Source organism: Vulpes lagopus, chromosome 1 (assembly GCF_018345385.1).
Source record: "Vulpes lagopus strain Blue_001 chromosome 1, ASM1834538v1, whole genome shotgun sequence".
In the NCBI taxonomy this organism is placed as follows: Eukaryota; Metazoa; Chordata; class Mammalia; order Carnivora; family Canidae; genus Vulpes; species Vulpes lagopus.
This window is the reverse complement of record NC_054824.1, coordinates 40,278,220-40,294,034: the sequence shown is the minus strand read 5'-3', so window position 1 is coordinate 40,294,034 and position 15,815 is coordinate 40,278,220. Positions and strand designations below refer to the sequence as shown.

Genomic DNA, 15,815 nt, shown 5'->3' with positions numbered 1-15,815 from the left:
AGGGGGCACTTGATGGCATGAGCACTGGGTGTTATGCTATATGTTGGCAAATCAAACTCCAATAAAAATATATTAAAAAAGAAACGAAAAATAATTTTATCTCACATTAATTTTAAATATCATAATGAATATTATGGATTTCTGAAAGAGCTGAAGGCATTGTGAAGTGCTGACAAATACATTATCACGCAAACAGTCTAACTAGTTTCAGAACTAGTTTATGATCTCTTGGATGATAGTAGAGAAATTCCATGCTTGACAGGAGCACAAGCAATCACTCTGAACCCAACAGTATTCTTCTGACTTCATGCAAAATCTCTCTTCTACTTTTTCTCAAAAGGGTGAAACTGGACAACCAGGATTCCCGGGGTCCATTGGCCCGAAAGGTCAAAAAGGAGAATCGGTAAGTATGAAAGCTTTTAGGACTAAAGAAGGATATTTTTAAAAGATAGAATTAAAAGCTTTTTTCCTAATCAGCCCCAGTTCCATGAGCTTTGTTTGCTCCTGCCTTGGCAAACAACAATAGATCAAATATCTATGCAAGGCATGAAGTCACTCAATCTATTTTTTAAAAATGAAATAGGTAGGCTGTTATCACCTCTATTCTTCACATGAGGTAACTGGGATCCAGAGAGGTTAAGTAACTTGCCTTAGGTCACACAGCTAATAAATGTTAGAGCTATGAATCACACTTAGGTAGGATGATTCTAGAAACCAGAGTTTAAAAATTACTAAGCTGTCCTGCTATAACTAAACAGTACAGCTATAATAAATAATAAAGTCAATATATCAAAAGATTAGAGCTAATATATCTAAGAAATTAGAAATGTGTATCTATATGCTCTTAGTATACTTTCTAAAGTTATTTTCCTTCCTTAGTTTTTATAAGATCAAAGTACCTTCTCAAGCCACTTTTCAGTATTACTGAGACCACTTTCTTTCAAGATTTAGTTCTTGTGGTAGAAGAAAACCTAAATTATCATTTATATCCAAATAGGACTAGCTTAAAAGATTACATGAATTCTAGTTAAAAATAACTTTTTTAAACTCTGCTAAAAGACAAAAGCAACCTACTGCAGCCCATAAAAAATGGCAAGAATCAGATTTCCATGTTTCATCTTTATTAAAAAGTATAATATTTTTTAAAAATCAATTTTCCCTTTTTCCTTGTCAGAGGGAACAAAAGACATTGGTTTAGCAGGGATAGTGAATGCAGAGGTCACTAAAGTGTCTGTGTGCCAGATGGAAACAGTATGAAACGCATTTAATATTACAAAGCCAAAATTTGTTTATGTATCTGCATAGGACATGTTTGACAATGAGAGTATCTTCTCTGTATTTACTCTTCTTGTTGTGATTATGTGAGATGATAAAATGCCTACATGATGAGATTAAGTGAGGTGCATGACATTGGCATGTTGACATAGCATTAGGATACTACTGACCTGGTGATTCATCAGAAGGAGGATCATCCACTTCTAGACTGCAGTCAACTGTCGATAACAAATCATGGAAAAGGGAATCACAGATAAGGGGGAACTACTGAACATCTTTGCCTGCTTTCCTCTCTGCCCCCCACATACGAGAAACACATTTTTACATTATTATAGAGAGTACTTTAGCTCTTTGTGGTCTCAACCTTTCTATCCCAGAACAGAATCCGGACTTGACTTGGCAAAATAAACAGAAGACCCCAAAAGAGGAATGGTTTTCATCGAAATTTGGATGCTGAACCATTTATCCTGAATGGAAGTTTCTCCTTCACTACTGGATATTTGGAATATGACTATATGCATCACATGTTAGAGCTTATAGTTATAGATGAGTTTACAGATCAAGAAATAGAGGTTCTTCAAAGGCAAGTGACTTGACCAGATAGTAACCGTTGGAACTAGGACTAAATATCAAGTCTTGAGATGACCAGGCTCCTAGTTTTGTTTTGTTTTGCTTTTAACTTGTTGCTTTAATCAATGTGGATTCACAGTGGCTCTAAGTAAGCCTGAGATAAGCAAGTGACATGAGCAAAAATAAGCAGTTATATAAGCAATGAGGCCCATTGCTCATATCTTAAAAATCAAGTATAATTTTTGAATTTAAGGCTGACAGATAAGAATATAAATGAAGCCCTGATCTAATATTTAGCAAATAAACAATAATAAGATATTTAATCACATTGGCTAGATGCAGGGCATATTATAGTAGGCAAGGTTATGCTAGGTAACAAACTAACCCTGAAATTTCTCTGGCTTTATGCAAGAAAGGGTTTTCTCTTGCTCATGCTACATACCCAGTATGGTTGGATCAGGAGGAGTGGGTACTGACACCCACTGCACTCAGGTACAAGGCTGATTATCACCAGGTCCTAAGCCACCAGGTCTGGAATACACAATCTCAGTCACCACACAGGGGAAATGGGACTGGAGAATCATAAATGGGCCTCAGCCTGCAAGTAACACATATCACTTCTGCTCACATGTCATTGCCAAAATTAGCTTCATGGCCCCAGGTAACAGCAAGGGAATAGGGAAGTATGGGAGAGAAGAGTTGAGCCCTGTCGTCCCTAGTACATAGGACATGAGGTGAAAAACACAGGGGTTTACTTACTAACCACTTATCTCCTATTAGTGATTTATTTAAGGGACTCACAGTCCCTAAGAGGACCTTCAAGAGTAGTATTATCTAACATATCATTCTCACACTTTCTCTTGACTTTCATATGCACAAGAAAAAAATTTTTTTTTTTTAAGAAAAAATTTTCTAAATGTAGGGTTTCCATCTTATTGTCACCTCACTCACTTCAAATCATAAGTAAATCAAATTACAAATAAAATCAGACTGAGCAACCAAAGCCTGGGATTAAAGTCAAGCTGTTTAGGTTTAAATCCTGAATGATCTCTCACTGGCTATATAACCTTGGGTAAATTACTTAACATCTCTGTGCCTCAGTTTCCTCTAATCACACCTACCCCAGTGACATGTAAGAATTAACTAGAATAGTGATTAGATCAGTGCTTGATACATTACAAGGATTTAATGAACATCAGCTATTATTGTTATATATGTATAACTTGAAACTCTCTAATAAACTTTTACTAGGTACCAACAGAGTACACCAGAATGCTGTGATAGTTGAGATGAATTATATCCCTACATTCACAGAGTTTATAGACAAGATAAACAAGGAGACATAAAGTGAGTGAATGCTATTTTAGGAGAAATAACTCATAGTTACTCAGAACCTTTCTGAGTCTCCTCGTGCTTAAAATGGGACCATATCTTCCTCCAAGCATTACTGTGAACATTAAATGAAATCATGTCCATGTAACTTCAAAAACAAAAGCTAAGAAGAGAAAGCATGTGAGTGTGTGTACACGTGTGAGTGTGTGTGTGTGTGTGTGTGTGAGAGAGAGAGAGAGAGAGAGAGAGAGAGAGAGAGATCATCTCTGTGAACCATGCAAGAGGAAGCTTTGGCCTTGGGCAGCATTCCAATTTGTTCCACTTAGGATTCTCAAAATAGTATTAGAATGATTAACTTACTGTTCTCCTGGGAATATGAAAGAGTTTTTTAATTAATTTTTATATGCTTCCTTTAAACTGCACAAGTGGACTATGTGACATTCTGAGTCATTTTCAAGGCTTCTTTGTGACAGAGATCTGAATTTGGCCTGCAGGATTTATCCACATTTGGTTTTGGACAGTTTATTTCTCAAAATGTTCGTAAATGATTCTGTTTTCTACCCATTTTCCTAGGGGGAGCCTCTTTCCAAAGGTGAAAAGGGAGATAGAGTAAGTAGATGTTTTATCACTATCTTGGGTCTTCTACTTCATCAATTTCTATCTCTCTGATTTCTCATATGTATACTTTGGAGTCAAATACATTTAATAAAATAAGCTCTCTGAGCATTTTACTTTTTCCTCTGTGAATTTTGACTCTTTTATTTTGATAAATGAGAAATTTTGAACCCAGTTAAGTTTTGTCATGTGATGACACTTTACCACTTGGCTTGGGTAGTGTATATTTTCTTTAACCATTACCATTTGTGATTAGACACAAATGTTTTGAAAGACATATATTTAAGATATCTAAAATACAAAATGAAAATCCAAGATTTTTTTACAAAAATTCTGTTAATGATACAAATTGAATTTATCAAACAGGATGATTTTATCAAAGGGATCCATAAGTCATGGAAATAAGGAAAGCAAACTCATAATAGACAGTATTGTCCCTTTTTGTATAACCTTAACTTTTTTCTGTTTTTTTTTATTAAGTACATATACCCAATGATGGAATCACCATAACACAAATTTTACTTTCTTTTCCTCCTTCATCTGAAGTTTTAATTCTCTGAGATGTAAGATTAGCTGACAGCAAATCATGACAATGTCACCTAAGTGGAGAATGAAGTGATTACAGAGTCAAAGTGATACTGGGCAATAAACTGTTATAAAAAAAAAGAAAGATATCCTGAAACCAATACTACACTACATGTTAACTAACTTGAATTTAAATAACATAAATAAATGAAGAAAGAAAATAAGGAGTTATTATTTACTTATTAGCAATAAGTATTTTAAATCATGTTTTAGAATGCCTCTCCCTAACTTCATCATATCATCCATATTCCCCCTTTATTATACATTAATTACTAGAAATGCAGATAAATTCAAGTATTAGAGATGCTCATCCACATCTGAGTTTAAGCATTACATAAATGTTTTTTGTTTTGTTTTGTTTTGTTTTGTTTTTTTTACAGGGAGAACCTGGGCTAATAGGATCACAGGGAATAAAGGTAATCTCCTGACCTTCTTCATTGCATCTCCAACCCAATGAGATTGCGGAGATTAAAGTAACCGTTTCACTTTCCTTCCTACCCATGTGTTCAGGGCGAACCTGGAGATCCCGGTCCCCCTGGTTTAATAGGAAGCCCAGGACTAAAGGTATATAAGAAATAAGTGAGATAAAAGAGGAAATAATTTTGGCTTATAGCCATTTCCGTGTAAAACAAAGTGCTCTGGTGTGCCACTCATTTTCTTCACAAATGTTCTCAGAGACTTTATCATGTTTCCACAGTGATTTTCCCCCCACTGACTGCATTTATTACACACATAGTAATTGTGCCTTTTGGTTCACAGTAGGGTTTTTAATCTCATTTTCAGAGCATACTCACAATAGCATCCCTAAAAGCTTTAGAGTAAATAATGTGAGCAAAACCAATGACCCTGAGCTATATCTTTAAAGTGAATGGGATTCAAGATTCAATCTCTAAGCTTTAAAGTGAATGGGATTCAAGATTCAATCTCTAAGCCAAAATTATGCAGATGCTTGAGTTCCCCATGTAGAATTCCACAGGAGTGTCCCAAGAAAGATCAGCTGCCAGGAGGTGCAGGAAAAATTAATGTGCTGTGCTCCCACCAAAGTGTAAGGCAGGTTATCCTGGTGTCACTTGCTGGTGGGGAAAGACCCATTTAAATGAGAACATCTTCAAACTATCTTTGTTTACTCCAAGCACATTTCAGAATTACTCAGAGAAGGTAGGATGGTAGAAAGCTCGTCTTTCTGCAGATAAAGGTCATACCATGTTTTACGTATATTCAGGTATGATCTAATTTTTTTAACAGAGTTGAAAGATATATCACCTTCTCTTTCAGGGTCAAGAAGGACCTGCAGGCTCTATGGGACCCAGAGGACCACCAGGAGATACTGTATGTATAGCACATACAGGTGTCTTTGATATGTGGAAATTAAATCAATGTCTTAAAGAATTTCTACATCTTTCATGTGACTTAGTTATACTACCTTTTCCAAAGACATGGGTCATCTCTACTACCAAAACTGATGACACTTGATGTCAGGGGTTATTAGGAAGGTTAATTAATCATCTTAATCAATTAAGACTCACCATCATCCTCACTTGAGCAAAATAAGAGAACTAATTGACCATAACTTCTTGGAAACTGATCTCTATCTGATCACAATTCTAGCACTTTCTATGCAACTATTAGAATCTTTCCTTTTCCCATCATCTTGGGAATAGTCCTGTGACCTTCCTACATTCATATGAGGTCATTTTGAATATTATTAGCCTAATACATCAGTCTTTGGAAGTCAAATTAACTAAATTATCATTTTGGACGTGCTTGTCAGTGGTGTGCTACCAGTAACAGAACTTGGAAACATCAAAGGAAATAAGGACCACTATGAAAGCAAGCATTTTCATTATGTATGGCTTTGGTTCAATTCTCCATCCAAAAAAGATACTTCTTAAGCTTTTGTTGTTTTCTTGCAAGAGCCTCTAAAAAGAATAGGTCTTTTGGCTGAAAATATTTCTATAATGCTATTGGAGAAAAGTCTCCAGGTTGCATTATAACCTAATTCTAGTGGTCTCACTATTCTCTCTGTCTCTGTTGCTCTCTTTCTCTATCTTTCATGTCTTTTAAATGCATTTTTCTATCCATTCCCCCAGATAAGCCTTTTGTCCCTTGGGCAACCACCCTAGCCTGGCCTTCTGACAACTTGGGAGTTAAGACTCGCCATCATCCTCACTTGAGCAAAATAAGAGAATTGGCTGGCCATAATTTCTTGGAAACTGATCTCTATCTAGCCACAATTCTAGTACTTTCTATGCGACTATTTGATCTCTCTTTTCCCCATCAATATGGGAACAGCCCCATGACCACCTGCTGTATTCTCCATGCTTCCTGACCGAGCTTCCAAAGGTCTCTTTTTCAGTGCATTTGTTCTTCTTGGTGCTTTGAACACTCAGTTTGTGAGCAAAGCTTTTTGTTGCTCCCTCAAGCCATTTAATGAGCTGGTATAGATGTACCTAGTGAAGAGATCTTATGAAGAGAAAGAAAATGCTGGTGGCACAGGTAGAACCATAGGTTGCCCAAGAAGTGAGATTAAGTGATAGCGGCTGGAGCTAATAAAGAGAATAAAATCAAAGGAGAAAGAGCCACTGTTGCCAAATAGAGTAAAAGTATATTTTCCTATTTACCCCATCATCCTTCTAAATCATAATGTGATGCTACCAACTACCATCCTTCCACCCTTTCTTGGGAATAATATGGATGGGGCATTTGGTTCAAGTTTCCCTTATTTGGTTTCTTTTTTATTACTTCCAGGTCACTTTGCTTGAAAAAACAAGCCACATATTTTCACTAATATGTTTTCCTCTTTAATAGGCCCAAATCAATCCATCCCCTTATAATTTGTATCTTACAATTCTGTTCTCCTGACAAAGACTCACAGATAGAAATGCTTTTATAATAGGAGATACTCTAATTGTTCTTTTCCATTAATTCTGAATTTTCTAGGGCTTGCCAGGAGAACATGGTATCCCGGGAAAGCAAGGCATTAAAGGAGAAAAGGTATAGCTCCCATTTTAGCCATTTTGTAAATTAAGTAGCTAGGTTGGAGGAGGAGCCAGAGGATCATCAGGGCTTTGGGGGAGAGAAGGGATAGGACAAGGCTGCTGGGATTGTGCAAGAGACAGATAGACACATAAACTACGACGTGAATGGTGCCCCCTGGAGTTGTGCATTGCGACAGCCCTTATTCTGACACAGAAATACAAAGTGACAAAATGGACAGATTCACAGATGAAGACCTCAGGACCCAGAAAGTCTGTTTCAAACTCAGCGACAGATTCTGGAGTAGATCCGGGAAGTCTCTATCTTTCCGGACCTGTTCCTTGTTGTCTACATGGAAATAATATATTAATATTGAACCTTTACTCACAAGTAACTTAAAGAGAACACAAGAATCATCTTAAGAACTTCTGGATAGATGTCCCTTTTGTGCATGTATTTATATACATGCATATGGCATGATAATTGCTAAACTTATAACATTACTCATCACAAAATCAAAATGCATTTAAAATAACTAGAACAGTGCCTTGCATGAATGAGGCCCTCAGTACATATTGTTGAATCAGTGAATGAATGAGAAAATGAAGTTTGGCTATGATGATACCTTAAAGCAATGGAAACTACTCCCTGCACATCTCCCACCACAAACCCGAGCAATGGAGTAAAGATCTTACCTTGTTTTCCTCAGGGAGATCCAGGTGGGATCATAGGCCCTCCTGGGCTGCCAGGTCCAAAAGGTGAGGCAGGTCCTCCAGGGAAAAGCCTGCCAGGGGAACCGGTAAGTACCAGCCATCTTAATATCTCCCTTGGAAGTTCACTAATTTCTGCTTGTATGTTACCAATTTCAGATCACAGGTATAGGAATAAGGTGAAGTCTGCAGAAAAAGAAATATTCATCTTGTTCTTTAGGTCAGAGCTCTAACCTCTTTGGAAATTTGATAGAACTGAAGGGATCTCTTCTGAAAAGAAAAATCCACATACCCATTTTATGTAGAGTTTTGAAAGATTCATAAGCCGCCCCCTCCCCAAATCTTCTGCATGAATTCTTTAGGGTCTATGGAGCTAGTAAAATAGACTAGTTTAAAATCACAAACCTTCCTAGGATGCTATTGTTAAAATAGAAGAACTATTTCTGAGCTTTTCTTTCCGGAGGTTCTGCAAGGATGGGCATTCGTGGTCATTTGCAGAACATGTCCTTGTGGCCCGGGCTATTTCCAGGACATAGAAAAACTGGATACCTGAAAAATCTAAGGAACCAATATGCCTATTTCACATACTTTTTCCCTCATCCTCTTTGATGTTTTATACTTATTGTGAATAATAAATAGTTCTCAATATCAGATGCCTCATTTTAAAGATAAAAACATCGTTTTTATTTTATTTTAATTCCTGTATATAGTGTTATATTCGTTTCAGGTGTACAATATAGTGATTCAACACTTCCATAGATGACTCAGTGCTCACCATGATAAGTGTACTCTTAATAGCCTTCACCTGTTTCACCTATCCCCCCACCCACCTCCCTTAAAAATGAAAACATCTTCTATTTTAAAGTAACTATACAAAATCTATAACCTAGGGAAACTTGTATTCCCTCTACTTTATTCTTTGACAGAAAAGCATTTGTTCAAGGATGAAGCACAATGAAACATTGTTGAGTTATAACCTCCAAAATGCTTTTAACCTTTTTAGAAAAAGAAACTTATTTACCTCTTTTTTTTCTTCTCTTAGGGATTAGATGGAAATCCTGGAACACCCGGTCCTCGCGGGCCAAAGGTATGAAAATATCATAGCTAATTTCTAAAGAATTAATAATAAAATACAAAAATTTTTTTGTAGCTTGAGTCTCATACTAACAGAAGCCTCTTGTTGCACAGGGTGAGCGAGGACTGCCAGGGGTCCACGGTTCTCCAGGTGACAGAGGCCCACCAGGGGTAGGAGTTCCTGGCCGAACAGTAAGTGAAATTCCATCAAGCTCTTAAAACCCTGTTGGTTCCAATAATCAAATAAAATCCAGTGACAAATTTGAATCAGGAAAAATAATGAAATGATCAGAGGAGGAAATATAAACACTAGTCAGAGTGAGAGAATTCATGAGCCTTGAGGTTACATCACCGAGCACAGGGATGGTGATGTTTATTGATGTACACATGCTGGACTCACGTACACTGATTTTGGGTTAGAAGCAGTTATTTTACCCTTTATTCCTCTATTCTATATATTAAAAAGTACAAATTAATGTTTGAAAGATTATACAAATATCTGAGATTAAGTTATATATTACTGTTTGATTTTAGTGAAAATTAAATAAAGTTAGTTTTTAGTGAATTTAAAGTGGAGTATGCATAAACAATATAATATCAAAAATCTCTTAAGTAATATCTTCAGGAGCAGAAAATATAAGTCATTTATAATAGGGTAGACAGAAAATAGGCAGTTTTTAAAGATATGTTTTAGCTACAAGAACAGTGCCTGATAGTAACAACCCCTGTATGTGTACTTGTTGACTAAATAGTAGTAAGAGGTAGAACTTTTTATTTCCTATGAAAAAAAGGAGAAGATTCTGAAACAAGAAAAGTAGAATTCTAATGACATTAGTTTGGGAAATTGGCCTTGTAATGAAGTTATCATCAGAGCTAAAAGAAAACATAGTGAATAGGTTACATGGGTGTGATTGATTCTCTGGGGCAAGAATATAAAAGACCACTGGAGATGGGAGATTAAACACAGTATAAAAAAAGGATCAAGAAATGACTAAAGAAGTGAAGGAGGTTGAAGGAGAAAATTAAAAAGTTTATTAAGGACACAGTATAAATAGAGGGTGCAAACAGTAGCTTTGACAGTAACAGCAATATGAATATTTCTTTTAAAAAATAAGAAAGGAGATATCATTGAGCAGTTACTGAAGCCAGCTGCTGAGAACTCAACTTTTTATTTACTTGGGTTGTCAGTTCCTCCCTCCATGGTGTGTGGTTATGTACCAGGGAGAGAGGCTATGATCATTAGGTTCACTGATCACTTCCTAGCCTCATGTTGGCTACCCCAAATTCCAATTTGCTAAAGTAGAAAAAAAATGACAATTGATGCTTTACTGCCTGTTCCTGTCACTGAACACCGGTTCTGGCAATGTCTTCAAATGGAAAAATGACTCGAAGTGGAAAGCAACAAGGAAAGCAAGTTCTGAGCCAGTTAGCCTCTCAGCAGCCAGGTTCCAAACAGACAGACTTTGGGTGCACAGAGTATTTGTGAAGGGACAAGGACAGATGATGGTACTCAGAGAGATATCCTAGGAATCCTAGCAAAATCACTCTGATGTTTCCAGCAACAGGCATCTGGTTAGGTGTTTACCTGCCATTCAAAAAGTCGTAGCCCGCTTCACAGAGTTTTCAGGGTGTGTGATGTGGCAAGCCCTGTTGTTCCACTGAGTAAATTATAATATATAGCTCTTTATCTTACTTGGATAATTTATGGACATTCCTGGAAGAATTGTGACATTTGGATCTCATTCTACTCAGGGCTCCCAAGGACCAGCTGGAGAGCCAGGTATTCAGGTAGGCTCCTTAACCAAGTTATTGGGCACAGCACATCTAGCTTGATTATTTTGGGGAAATTACTAAAAAGCTATTCTCATAAGTAACTATTCTCCCCCTTTGACAGGGCCCTCGAGGTCTCCCTGGATTGCCAGGAACTCCAGGGACCCCAGGGAATGATGTAAGGACCATCTTTACCTCCTCCTCCCAACCATCCCATCTCCTCCACCACCTTTACCTCCTCCTCCTCCCCACCACCCCATTTTAATCTGCACCTGTACCACTGTGCAAAAATTTGAACACAATGATTCTGTTTTCAGGGAGCTCCAGGGAGGGATGGAAGGCCAGGTTTGCCAGGCCCCCCAGGTGACCCGGTAAGTCAACAGACTATGCCTGATTTTTGTATCTTTAATGCACCCAAAAGCCAAACAGCCTACCAAGCAACTTTTACTGTCCAAACTAATTAGAATGCTCAGTGACTGCTTGGTGATTTTGTTTATCCCCATTATTTTGTAGAGGGGGAAATATTCAAGCTGCATCAGCATTTTTGTGCGTGTGATGAATACTTATTTCCTAAGGGTATAATTCAGTTGTACAGTTTTGCCCCAGGCTGAGCCTTGGCACATAATGTCTCAATCCCATGGAAAATTGAGTTAAAATATATAGCCACAATTTCTGTTCTTTTTAATGCTACTGACTAAATGAATTTCATTCTTCTAAATGAAAGTTTGCAGGTAAGTTACCTACAATGTGGTACATATCCATTGATTCTGTGGCTTTAAAATGCTGAGATGATTAAATTATAAAAACTGGCTTGAGTAGGCTCTTAAAAAATGGGTTTAGGCACTAACTGTATGTTCCAAAGTTTTATTTCAGGATGAACCTGGCTTTGAGCGACAGTGAAATCCCCTTAAATAGCCTCAGAATCGGCAGTTATAATTTGAGAGGCCATATGGTACATGACATTGTATTAAGAGTTTTGTATGATAAAATCCAAATCTGGCCTCTAGGTTCTAAGTCTCACAAATCCTTCTCCCTCCCACACTGGTTGGGCTTTATGTGCCTTTATAAGCTACGTGCAGAGGCATATTTTAGCCTTATTTTAACTCCACTGCCTAGTGAATCATGTGTGTGCATTATCTAGGATTCTTATAAAGTGTTACTTGGGTTTCCAGTGTCTCTCTCAAAGGACATTTTAAGACATGAGGCCTGAACACTGCCTGAGTTCCCTCAGTGGCTCTCTTGCAAATCATATAAGCCACCTATTGACTCTTTTGAACTTCAGTGAGAAAGAACTTTAAGGCAAACTCACTCTAGACTTTTCATATTTCTCAGCAGCCTGATAATTTGCTTGGCAGAGTGGTGACTTCCTTTTAATAAATGATTTACCTTCATGTATTATTTAAAGCTAAGAATATATTAGGGTTCGCATAAAAGTTGCCATGTCATGAAAATATAAAATAGAGATGCATAATCAAAATAACAATATGAGTGTGTTTACGTGTTCATAGTAGAGGAATAGTGAATACTTCTCAAAGTGATGAGTTCTGTCATTGTCATATGCCTATTTGGTGATATGAACATAAAGCCAACCATTCTGACAGTGAGGCTCTTAGAAGCCCCATGACAAATATCAACTGGCATGGCACTTTGAGAAAAAAATCTACATTATATTGTATGTTTGTATTGTTATTATGTGCATGTATAAGTATAAATACATGTATCTGGGTTTTTTCTCCTTAAATGCAGATTGCACTTCCTCTCTTGGGAGACATCGGTGTCTTGCTCAAGGTACTCTCTTGCTATCTAAGAAATTATGTATTAATTTTTAGGAAAAGTTAGAAAGGAAATCTTGATCAGAAATTAAGTTAGCTGCTTAGCCTGAACTAAAATGCGATTTTTAAAAGGCAGACATCTTTAAGATAGAAAAAGGAACACATATTTTTATGTATGTATGTAGTGCCACTTGTACTAATCCCTCCACTCTCTTCTTCTTTACCTCCCTGTCAGTTTGGGTGTAAGGGGTGGTAGGTAAAGGTGGGAGTTCTGAGATGAGCCACACAGAAGGAAAGGTGTCATCAATACTCTTAAGTAGACCATTCTCTTGTCTAGAGGGACAGCTTTCTCACATTATGAGTGTTTAGCCACCCTGGCTCACTACTGTGAAACCTAATCCTTCTCACTTGGACCTACCCTCACCAGTCTCAGGATGAAAAGCAGTGCTGTTCAATACACAGCTAGCTGGCAAGGCTGAACTTTGATGTCATGGGATTTTACAAAGTGAGTTATAAAATTCCAAAGCCAAGAATTGCCTAACACCTGTTATTCTATTAAATAAAAACTATCTTTATCTATTATTCATCTCATAAGGAATTAATCTTGCTACCGTTTTTTTGTCTCTAATACTGCCCTCTGTTTTATATGTAATGTAGATGGGGGAGAATGATAATGGGATACCTGTAAGGCTACGCTTTTATAATACTTTTTTCATGGCATGCTACGACTGAGTGAACCCCTATGGAAGCCTGTCTTTTTACATTATACTCAAACCTTATGTGTCCTATGAATGGACAATATATATGAGTGTACACACACGGAGGCTATATGTGTATACATGCGATTTATTTTATATTCCTAGCATTTAGCCCAATGGTTTGTACAATGACCTACATAATAGTAGGCAGGCAGGAATATTTGTTGTTTTAAATTCAAAGATTCAAGAATTTTAATATAGATATTTGCTAGATATTTAAAAACCTGAGAATATATTATACATAGCAATATCAATATAAAAATAAATTACAGGAGGTTTTTAAGACCTTCAAAAGTCAACATTTTCGTATAAGTCAAAAGAGAATATTTAGGGAGATTTTAAGATCTTATATTCATTGAGTTATAGTTACATGACAGACATCACACTGCTTTACTTATATCATCTCACTTAATCTTCACAATAATCCTGTAAATTTAGACTGTGATAGTATCCCCATTTTACACATTAGAAACTAAAGTTCTGAGCCACCAAGTAGCTTCCTCAGAGTCACACAGCTAGTAAGCACAACATTAACACATGAACACAGGTCCTCACACATTTTCTTAGTTTCTTCCCAAGGGCAGTAATACTGGAAATGGCAGGATTCTAAGAGTTATACCTAACCATTGCAGAATAGTGGAATCAGAACTTGTACACTTCAGCAGAAATGAATATTCCAATAGAATACAGAGTAGCTCACAGAATACATGAAAAGACTGAATAGGTTCTGCCAAGGAGAACCAGAACTCCAAAGGCCTAGAGTGGGCATCCTTAATAGTTTCACCAGGTCAACATCCCTTTAATGAGTGTGCTCTGCCACTGTTCCAGCCCTGACATTATCTCCCTGAGGTTCTCAACCCCAGGAGAGTTCACTGGTGAGAGGCAGGATGCCTCAACTGAGAGTCCCATCGAACTGCATTCCATAGAAGAGAGAAGGATGGAGTTCCCCAAAGCAGAGCCTAAATACAGGGATTTAGATTGGAGATTGGATCTGTTAGGCCCAACTAATGTAATTTTAAATCCTGATCCTATTTTATCATTATCCAATGCATTAGGTCTCCCTCTCAGGCCAGAGTCTTTAGCAAACTTGGTCATCTGCTTTCTGTTTTCAAAAATATCTTTGGTTAAAGTGTAGTAAAGAACTGACATAATTCCAGGCCCAAGTGAAATCCCTTCAGAGTTCAAAGATTAGGTTAATCTGTGTATCAGTTCCTCTTTGAGATTGTACATTGGCTAGTAACTCTTGCATCTTTATTCTCTCTATAAGAAAATCTGAAGACTTTTTTCAAGACCCTCAATGAGATCACTTCCCTTGATTTACCATTCTGGTAATCCTAACCTAAAGAAAATGGGGTCTATTTGAAATAACTCTTAGGTAATTTTATTGTCTCATAATGATTACACTTTTTTTGTATTTTTTTAATGTATATTTTTTATTGGAGTTCAACTTACCAATATATAGTGTGACACCCAGTGCTCATCCCATCAAGTGCCCCCCTCAGTGCCCGTCACCCAGTCACCCCATCCCTCCGCCCACCTCCCTTTCCACCACCCCTTGTCCGTTTCCCAGAGTTAGAGTCTCTCATGTTCTGTCTCCCTTTCTGATATTTCCCACTCATTTTTCTCTTTTCCCTTTAATCCCTTTCACTATTTTTTATATTCCCCAAATGAATGGAACCATATGTTTGTTCTTCTCCAATTGACTTACTTCATTCACCATAATAACCATCCAGTTCCATCCATGTTGAAGCAAATGGTGGGTATTTGTTGTTTCTAATTGCTGAGTAATATTCCATTGTATACATAGACCACATCTTCTTTATCCATTCATCTTTCGATGGACACCGAGGTTCCTTCCACAGTTTGGCTATCGTGGACATTGCTGCTATAAACATTGGGGTGCAGGTGTCTCGGCTTTTTACTGCATCTGTATCTTTGGGGTAAATCCCCAGCAGTGCAATTGCTGGGTCATAGGGCAGATCTATTTTTAACTCTTTGAGGAACCTCCACACAGTTTTCCAGAGTGGCTGCACCAGTGCACATTCCCACCAACAGTGCAAGAGGGTTCCCCTTTCTCCACATCCTCTCCAACATTTGCTGTTTCCTGTCTTGCTAATTTTCCCTATTCTCATTGGTGTGAGGTGGTATTTCATTGTGGTTTTGATTTGATTACAGGTTTTTTTAATGCTTTATTAAAACAATCAATTGAATAATTCATTCTAAAATGTTGCTGCATGTTGATATGCCAGGGTTTTGCTTCATACTGATATGCCACATTTATTTGTCTACAGATACAATAATTCATCTTCTTTATGCCTTTTGCAATATAGAAAACTTCTTGGTTTTCATAAGCCCTGAGGCATCTTTCTCTCTTCATA

The 15,815-nt window shown here is 37.2% G+C and overlaps 1 protein-coding gene across 2 annotated transcripts in view; it reads left to right on the top strand.

The window, feature by feature from the left end:
• The window catches only part of COL19A1 (collagen type XIX alpha 1 chain), a 317,390-nt gene that overhangs the window by 241,644 nt on the left and 59,931 nt on the right, over window positions 1–15,815 (top strand). For both annotated transcript variants that reach the window (XR_005990424.1, XM_041772509.1), the window contains exons 20-32: window positions 341–403; window positions 3,751–3,786; window positions 4,758–4,793; window positions 4,888–4,941; window positions 5,653–5,706; window positions 7,318–7,371; window positions 8,063–8,152; window positions 9,106–9,150; window positions 9,252–9,329; window positions 10,890–10,925; window positions 11,032–11,085; window positions 11,225–11,278; window positions 12,654–12,695. Coding sequence is in view for 1 of the 2 variants with exons in the window: in XM_041772509.1 (XP_041628443.1) it covers window positions 341–403; window positions 3,751–3,786; window positions 4,758–4,793; window positions 4,888–4,941; window positions 5,653–5,706; window positions 7,318–7,371; window positions 8,063–8,152; window positions 9,106–9,150; window positions 9,252–9,329; window positions 10,890–10,925; window positions 11,032–11,085; window positions 11,225–11,278; window positions 12,654–12,695 (696 nt within the window). In the remaining variant the exon portion in view is untranslated. The remainder of the gene's footprint in view (window positions 1–340; window positions 404–3,750; window positions 3,787–4,757; window positions 4,794–4,887; window positions 4,942–5,652; window positions 5,707–7,317; window positions 7,372–8,062; window positions 8,153–9,105; window positions 9,151–9,251; window positions 9,330–10,889; window positions 10,926–11,031; window positions 11,086–11,224; window positions 11,279–12,653; window positions 12,696–15,815) is intronic.